We start from the raw sequence: 9,293 nt of genomic DNA on the forward strand, positions 1-9,293 counted from the left end.
AGACGGACAACTTTCTAATTCACAGTCATCAGCTACAACCAACAGGAAGTCGGCTATTTTGATTTGAATGTGGATTGTTTTTTACATTTAGCTGTGAATTAATGCATACTGCTCAGAGGAGAGTAACCCCAGACAGCAGGTGACTCCGAGCCGGATCCGTATTTAAACTGGCAAATCCGCGTTACAACCACCTCCGTTCCACTGCTCTAATACGGATCCAGCCCGTGTCCGGGTTTTAGTAGGCGGGAACAACCGTCGCAAAGCAGATTCGGGCCATATCTGTGATACGAGCGCGCGATTTTTCTTTCTGCAGTTAGAAGAGGCCAGTCGGCACTCGAAATCCTACACTTCAGACTTCACAAAGGTAAGCAATAGTTTGCTCAAACTACTATTGATGAATGAATTTCTTTTTTATGTTGTGCACTCTTTAACTTTATTTTTTATTTTTTGCTCCTTTGATCGGTTTTGAATTGTATTAGCTGACTTATCAGAGGAGAACATGCTAACATGAAGACGGTCCAGAGGACTGTAATTATATGAAATTGACGAATTTAACTGCTTCTATTTATTATTTATGAACTATTATTAATAATTTTTTTAATGTGCTGCGTGGTAAGTTAATGTCAGTGATAGGATTGCGTTGCGTTAATTATGTCAAGGCTTAACTAACTAATGTCTCCCGTAGACCTTCATTTTAAAAGATATTTTATGTATATATATATATATATATATATATATATATATATATATATATATTAGTAGTAGGTTATTTGTCAAAAGTTTGGAAATATTTACATGTTTTAACGTTTCTGAAAGAAGTCTCTAATCTGCTCAGTGTTCACCAAGACTGCATTTGTTTAAAGCTGAAGTCTGTAACTTTTTTGTTCCAAATGTACATAATGTATATATGCAAGTACATTATGAATCCATTTTCCAAACCGTGTTTTTGTCTTATTGTGAATTTCCACGTTACACCTGTAGTAAGTGTTTATAAAGGGACTATTTTAGACTGGTTCATGTCGCAGGACCTGCGTGTCTCGTCATAATCTGAGAAGTAGTTCCGGCTACATTGTTCTTCCGCAAGATGCATGCAGTTCTTTTTATTAACCACTGGAGAACCGTAGCGTTAATAAAAAAAAAATACATTTAAACCGTTGTATTGCGAAATATTATTAAAAGAACAGTTTTCTATTTGAATATATTTTACAATTTTATTTATTTCTCTGATCAAAACTGAATTTCCTACAGTCTTCAATGTCACATGATCATTCAGAAATCATTCTAATAATAATTAGGATGATTTGCTGCTCAAGAAACATTAGTGATTATCTATATTGGCAGCTGTGCTGCTTCATATTTTAAGGCAATAACAATTTAATTAATTTTCTGATTGTCAACAAAAAAATTAATCAATGGAAGGATTTTTTTTGTCACAATTAATCTTTTAGACACAATGAAAAGGAGGGAACCGCCTTTGACAAGCTCTGGAGTCAGACGGAGGGCTCGTATTTCCCTCGAGAAACGACTTCATGACATTGCAGAAGACTGTCTATTAGAATCAGAACCAACTCAAACTCAAAAAGTTGAAACAGATTCCATCACAAATGACACCCAAAGCAACAATGACTCTAGACTCCCTCAGATAGATGACCATTTAGATTTTGTTTGCACAGATGATATTGGAGAAGTGACAGAAAGACAACATGTTTCAGAGTCTGACTCTGAATCAGAATCTGAATTTGCAGATGAGCCAGTCAGCCTTGTTGAAAGTTTAGCCAATTGGTCTGTACAGTTTGGTGTTTCTTTAGTAGCCCTCACAGCCCTCCTTACTTTGTTGAGATTGTACCACCCAGAATTGCCTAAGGATGCTCGAACCATCCTTAAAACAAAAACTGAATACAAAATCCAACAAAAATGTGGTGGTTTGTATCATTATAGAGGAATTCTGACAGCTATGCATAACACCCTGAACCAACTAATTGGAAAGATTGCAGATGGCTTTACTTTTAGATTGCAAATCAATATTGATGGTTTACCCTTATTTAAGAGCTCTAATTTACAGTTATGGCCCATTTTAGGACTTCTCTTGAGTTTCCCAATGAAAGAACCTGTTGTCATTGGGCTTTTTAGTGGTACTAAAAAACCAAATGCCCCTGATGAATTTTTGAGAGATTTTACCCATGAGTTAAAGCAGCTGCAGGAAGGGTTCTTTTTCAGAGGAAAAAAGGTTTTCATTGAACTAGATTCTGTTATATGCGATACTCCTGCTAGAGCTTTTGTAAAAAACACGAAAGCTCACAATGGATACCATGGATGTGATAAGTGTTGCCAGCCAGGTGTTTATGTTAACAACAGAATGACATACCCCAGAAATGATTTTGTTTTACGGACTGATTCATCATTTTCAGACAGAGTTGATGAGGAGCATCATCATCATGGACCACATGGATTTTCTGGTCTAGATGTGGGCATGGTGTCTAGATTCCCTTTAGATTACATGCACCTTGTGTGTTTAGGTGTCACAAGGAGATTATTAAATATTTGGCTCAGGGGTCCTTTGACGTTTCGCTTGTCCTCCAGTCTTGTTGATCAGATTTCTCAAAGTCTAATTCAGATGCGTGCGTACATACCAGCTGAGTTTGCAAGGAAGCCGAGGTCTCTGAGAGATCTAGACCGTTGGAAAGCTACTGAACTAAGACAGTTTCTGTTGTATACTGGCTCTGTTGCTCTGGCACCACATTTAGATTGTGATGTATATAATAACTTTATGTTATTGTATACTGGTATTTGCATCCTTGTCAGTCCTCAGCTGTGTTCTATGTTTAACAATTATGCGAAAATGCTACTAACAACATTTGTAAGTCATTTTGGGGAGCTTTATGGAAAAGATGGCTTAGTGTATAATGTGCATGGCTTGGTCCATTTGTCAGCTGATGCACAACTGCATGGTTCTTTAGACTCCATCTCAGCTTTTCCATATGAAAATTACCTCAATACACTGAAGAAGTTTGTGAGAAAGCCAGAATTTCCTCTTGCACAGATAATACGAAGGTTATCAGAGGTTGAAGACATCAGAACTGTCGAGCTCCCCTGTAAAGCTTTAAGAAGGCAACATTATGTTGGACCTGTTCCCGACGGCCTTCAAGCTACAGCACAATACAGGCAGCTGCAGACTGACAAGTGGTCAATTAAAGTTTCCACTGGCGATAATGTTTTTGCTATAGACAAAGACATATGTGTTATCTATAACATTGTTCAGTCTGTCGAGGGCATATATGTAGTGTTTAAAGTTTTAACACAGATGGACAATTTCTACAACTATCCAATGAGCTCGGATTTTCTCAGAGTATTCATTGTCTCTCATCCAACAGGACCGTTTAGGGTAGCCAAAATATCACAGATCTCTCACAAGTGTGTGCTCCTTCCTTACAAAGATAGATTTGTTGTCATGCCCTTCTTGCACAGCCAAAGTTATAGTGCAGAGATGGATTAGTTCTGGGACAGCAACATTGTGATGGCCCAGATCCAGCACTCATCTAGCACGTATGGAATGGTGATCTGTTAACAGGCTTATTAAGGCTGAGATGACCCCATATTTAATATTAAGATAAGATTGTGTGGCTCAGATAAGGTCCATGTCTGGTTTATTCTTTGCTCTTTGCCTGCTATGGCCTGCTTGTGGCCCAGATCTGGAAAACAGGTGTGGATCACCCAAGGTCCGTCATTCAACACCAAATGCAAGCTAGCTCCTCATTCCTTATGGACTGGATCTGGGCCATCACAGTGTTGCTATGTGGGCAGGTGGGGCTGTAAAAGGTGAGGGTTAAGGGCAGAGTGGCGGGAGACAAAACAATTGATGCTGACTAAAGACTGACTTAACACTCGGAACTGACGAAGAGCTGCTGTACTCCACAAAGGTTTCTGGAAACTTGTGGATTTTGACAATGTAGGGTTTTTGGATGACTCCTAAAGGACACAGTTTTGAGATTTGGTGAGTGTGTGATATTTGCTTTTTTCTATTTTAGAATTTATTTTGTGCATACTATTGTGCATCAGAGGAGTTTTACCTTGTGATGCATTTTATGATAGCGATTATTATGCTGATCTGTACAGCAGCAATAATCACAGTGATCAGGACATATAATGTAAGTACTGTACACGTACATTGTAAGTATCCACAATAAATAATAATAAAACTTATGTCACAACTAATTTCAGCAACCTAATTGAGAGAAAATAATTCTTCCACATATTTGTGAGACCTTGAGAATGAATGTACACATGTAAAGTTGTTTGTTTACAATTAAACTCCACAGAGTAGATAACTTTTAATTTAGTATTGTAGGATTTCTAGATGTGAGTGAGAGAATGATGGTGTTTGTTTGTCAATTCTCTGTTTACTCTACCGTGGTAGCTTTTCTAACCATGAAATTAAATTATTAAGAGTAACACTGGATTACATGTGGTGTTCCTTGTGCATCTACAATTTTGAATCTTTACAGGAAAAGGCAGGCTATGCTGGTTATAACAGAATAAAAAAAAAACAAATATATTGATTGAAAGAAAATGTCAAAAGGAGTGTTTCAAATATTGTGTCTAATGGATAACTTTTTCAAATATGTAATAATTTCTGCAACAATTTCTTTTTTTTAGATGTTTCTACTCATCGAATTTACAGAAACAAAAACTGTCAACATTATATCCGAGTCGTGGTTTGAGGATGGTGTCACTTGGTGGCCAAATTATAAAAGTGATGAACGCATAAATAGAGCTATCCAAAAATGTGAAGAGCCAGGAGAAGACTGGAAAAAGTTTGATGTCCGAGTCCTCTCAAGAACTGGTAAGAATCTGATTTACAAACATAATTCAGGTGTTATGAAATACACCAACTCTGTAAAAAACAGATTTAAAATTCTAATTATTAATGGTCTATTTCTGTCAAAATAGTCATTCATTTCTGCCATTAATTGAGGGATTTGGAACACCAGCCAAATATTTTGTCACATGTCATAGTTGTTGCTATAAGGAGATAGTAGTGTAGCACTGTAACCCCACCCCCACCCCCATGTACAAAATAATACAGTACACTAGTACAGTAATTACTCAAGTGGTTAGATAATACTGCAAAATGGATTTGATAGTGTACTTTGTCTAAAGTGATGCATTTTTGACACAGTCATCATTTCCTGCATGCGAGTAATCATTTTTTTATTTGTCAATTTTGATCAGGTGATTACCTTAAAGCAAGAGACAAACTGAGGGCCTCACTGACCTGTAATACCTCTGAGTTACAAACAGATGATGAGGAAGAAGTCATTAGGAAGAGAAAAATTAAGCCAAGGTTTCATATTCTAAAAGACTGACACATGCACCATTCGAAATTACATTTAGAAATATATTTGTTAACTATAGTGTGTTGTTGTCATAAGTACAGACTTTGATAAAAAGTCGGTACTGAAATTTTAAAGAACCCGTTCAACAGTGCTCAAAATGTTAGAAGGAAAGGCTGTTATCGCCATATTTTTTAATTTTCATTACTGACTTGGAAGTCTTTTGACAACACTACTATAGAGCTAACATATTAGGTTGGGCAAACATGTTTTTTGCTATGGTGTAATTGGCTCTAATTATCAAAGCAAGCAATGGATTCTTTGTATAGTGACTATTGTGTCTTGCAGTACTACAGATGTCAAGTGAAGTAAAGATTCCTAGTACAGGCTTAGTAGGCTAATTTAATATTTAGCTTAGTTGAGTATAAGCAGTTCTTACATTTTTAAATCAAGTTGTTGATATTTGATGCCCAAAAAAATCTTTATGGTCCATTGTAATTTGTTTTTGTTTGCTAGGCAAATCTTTGGTGATACAGATTCTGACAGTGAGCCAGAGGGTGGTATAAAGAGGAGATACCACAATCTCTCCACTTGTCTACCGCCACCTATTCCTCCACCTACTCCTGACATACCATCAACTGAAACCTGCCAGACTTCCATTAGACCTCTGCCAGATCTGAGGCAGACTGAATATTCTTCTTTCACTGGTACATTCCTGCGTTTCCATTAATTATTAATAAATTATTTTGTAATAAATTTTTTTGTTAATATCTAACTGTTTAGTTGTAACATTAACATAACAGTATTAAGTCAAGTTACTTCTATGGGACTGATGCAGTTAATGTAACTTCATGTCCTCAGTGACTCATGACTCATACTTGAAGGATTTATTGGTATGATACTGAATATATGATGTGTTATTCACTTAAAAAAATCTAATTATTGTCATTTTCATGTTTCACAGCAGCACCACCTGTCCACTTTAATGCAGCTGGAATGCCTTCCAGTCCGCTACGCCACTGCTCTGTTGGATATGTCCCCAATCTGATGCCTCTTGAAGATGGATATTATACAGGTAAAATATTTTATTTTGCTTAATCTTTGCTCATCAAAGTTATTACATATGGGCAAAAACTATGAGTTCATCTTGTCTCTCCCTGGTCTCAGTGCCTCCAGTTGCTACACCTACCTCTGACAGGCCATCCAGCTCTATGGGCCACATCTCTAACAGCTATTCACTTAAAAAAATCTAATTATTGTCATTTTCATGTTTCACAGCAGCACCACCTGTCCACTTTAATGCAGCTGGAATGCCTTCCAGTCCGCTACGCCACTGCTCTGTTGGATATGTCCCCAATCTGATGCCTCTTGAAGATGGATATTATACAGGTAAAATATTTTATTTTGCTTAATCTTTGCTCATCAAAGTTATTACATATGGGCAAAAACTATGAGTTCATCTTGTCTCTCCCTGGTCTCAGTGCCTCCAGTTGCTACACCTACCTCTGACAGGCCATCCAGCTCTATGGGCCACATCTCTGCCATGCCTCAAATGTCAAAGGAGCATTCCTTCAGGCCCACGTTTAGACTGGGGAAGATGGGCACTGGACCTATTCCTTGCTCTGGTAAAATCCTTTAAATATAAAACATTCTACAATTTTTCTAATTATATATATTAAGAAAACTTTGTATTTTTGGTCTTTAAATGCTTTCTTAACTCTTTTTGTAGCTGCACAGCTGCACATTCTAACATTGTTAGAAAATGTTAAGGAACAGCAAACACAGCTTGCCTTTGCTGTCAGTAATCTTGCTGCACGACTGGGGACAGAAAATCCTGTGGCTGAAATGCCTCACAATATCAGTGTTCCACTGGCCACTATGCCTGAAGTTGAGGAGCTGGAGGAGTGGCTTAAAGATTCAAGAAACGCACGGGCTAAACAAAACATGGTGTGTCTTTTATTATTATTATTATTATTATTATTATTATTATTATTTATTATTATTATTATTATTAATGCTACTTCACAATTGTTGTACAAATTTATTCTGTGCTTATAAAGTACTCACTGCTCTCATCTATATTTTCAGATCATTAATCAAAACAGAAAATAGAATGATACAGTTTTATATAATATATGTTTGTCTTTTCAGATATCTGCTCTGGGTGCTGTTGGAGGACAAAACACCAAAAGAATCACCTGGAACATACTTCATAGGCTTTTCTCAGATTCAGTAGCTAAAAAAATTAACTGGAAAGGAGTCAATGGGAAGAAGTGTTTCAAAGAAATGCACACAAGAAGTTTGTTGATCAGTAAGTATAATACGATACCAAGAAGCTGAGTGTTAAGAGTATTTCATAAACCATCTCCACAACCTAAATAATATTTATGGCTAAGATATTACTATTTCTTAAAATTAATTTCTAGGAATGGTTCACCCCAAATGTTTAATTTTCTGTTAATTTACTCACTCTCGGGCTATTCAAGATGTAGGTGTCTTTTTTTCTTCTGTTGAACCGTAAAGATGTTTAAATGAAGCTGTGGTCCTCTGTAATTCTTATAATGGAAGTCAATGCTACCGTCACTTTGAGAGTAATACATATACCAGCAAATTAATAAAACCTCAATGTATCATCAGGAGTATTGGATTTGTTTTGCCGGTATATGTTTCCCTTTAAATGAATATTTAAATCGTTGATATACCCATTTATCCCTTAATTGATGGACAATGTATAACTGAAGAACTATCATTTAGGAGCTTAGTAGTCTGGGGAAGTTTGAGATGTTTATTGCACATATTTTGTTTTTCATCAGGAGCTGTAAGGAGTAACCCGTCCTCTACCGGAGCAGCAGATACTGACATCGATTCTTACGCTATCCGTTGGTTCAATCTTGCCTCTGACCGTGGCGGCGGCCGGAAAGAACGTGAAAGAGCCAAAGAGGCATTAACTGAGGTAAATTTCAGATATAAACAGCATAAGAGGCTTTCGCATTTTACTAGCCATCAGGGTGGTTTCCCGAGAACTAATGGTCACCTTATCCTGGGTACACACCAAAAGATTCTTTACATTTTATATGATTTTCAAAATGTGATAGACCACATTTTCATCTCGCTTTCTGATTGGATATTGTTTAGTTTCACGTGATAATCTCCAGAGCGTACATGTGTTTGTCATCGGGGTTCCCCCCACACATCAGGATTTCTGATCATAAATATTAAACATGTTGAATATTTATGATTCGCGGGTCCAACATTCTTCCAATCAGGTTTGGACACTCTTAACACACCTCACACCAAGAGAAAATATGATAAGATAATCTGTAGAACCATCAAGATAATCAGGACATAGCTAGGATTGTCGGAAGGGGGATATCAGCCCAAAATCAGCCTGATTATCTTTGTGTGTACCTAGCATTAGGAATGCAGGATCCATCTATCAGTTAAGCCTTCGCTGAAGACAACATGTATTTCACATGTTAATCATTGTCTGTGACTGTCTCTGAACAGTGCTTCAATAGATCTCAACAAAACTAACAGCTTTCTTTTTGGTCTTTTGTTTGCAGATATCTCATGGGAATTAAATCGCACATGTGAATGGGTTTGTTGTTCCATGGCTTTGCTACCCGTTCTGTTTGGTTCATGATGGGTCTGCGGTTCATAATATGAACATTTTTTTGATGCAGCTTTTTGCTGCCTCTTTCTACTCAAGAAAGAAGACCAACATATCTTTTTGTCACTTATTTCCCTGACTTCTATTATTACCATTCTCAGTTTATTTTTATAATTTCTGTCATCTTTCTATGTCATGTTTATTTGTACTTCATTATAAAGCGACCTTGAGTTGTATGAAATGTGCTATATAAAATAAACATAGCATTATTATTATTATTTACCACTGTTTTAATCTTTTGTTTCCAATTAGTTTTTTTGAATGCATGATTATTGTGAAGTAGTGGCTGTGAT

At 36.7% G+C, this 9,293-nt stretch overlaps 2 protein-coding genes across 2 annotated transcripts; both read left to right on the forward strand.

The window, feature by feature from the left end:
* Positions 1-285: 285 nt before the first annotated feature.
* On the forward strand, positions 286-6,583 carry LOC113100741 (uncharacterized). Its single transcript, XM_026265330.1, has 6 exons — positions 286-364; positions 4,654-4,840; positions 5,230-5,341; positions 5,847-6,037; positions 6,295-6,405; positions 6,498-6,583. Exons 2-6 carry the CDS (start codon positions 4,654-4,656, stop codon positions 6,581-6,583), a joined length of 687 nt encoding a protein of 228 aa, XP_026121115.1. The 5' UTR covers positions 286-364.
* Positions 6,584-6,875: 292 nt separating this feature from the next.
* Positions 6,876-9,047, forward strand: LOC113100740 (uncharacterized). Its single transcript, XM_026265329.1, has 5 exons — positions 6,876-6,955; positions 7,060-7,277; positions 7,482-7,641; positions 8,144-8,283; positions 8,894-9,047. Exons 1-5 carry the CDS (start codon positions 6,883-6,885, stop codon positions 8,909-8,911), a joined length of 609 nt encoding a protein of 202 aa, XP_026121114.1. The 5' UTR covers positions 6,876-6,882; the 3' UTR covers positions 8,912-9,047.
* The last annotated feature ends 246 nt before the right edge of the window (positions 9,048-9,293 follow it).

The sequence above is a fragment of the Carassius auratus genome, unplaced genomic scaffold (assembly GCF_003368295.1).
Source record: "Carassius auratus strain Wakin unplaced genomic scaffold, ASM336829v1 scaf_tig00217344, whole genome shotgun sequence".
NCBI lineage: Eukaryota > Metazoa > Chordata > Actinopteri > Cypriniformes > Cyprinidae > Carassius > Carassius auratus.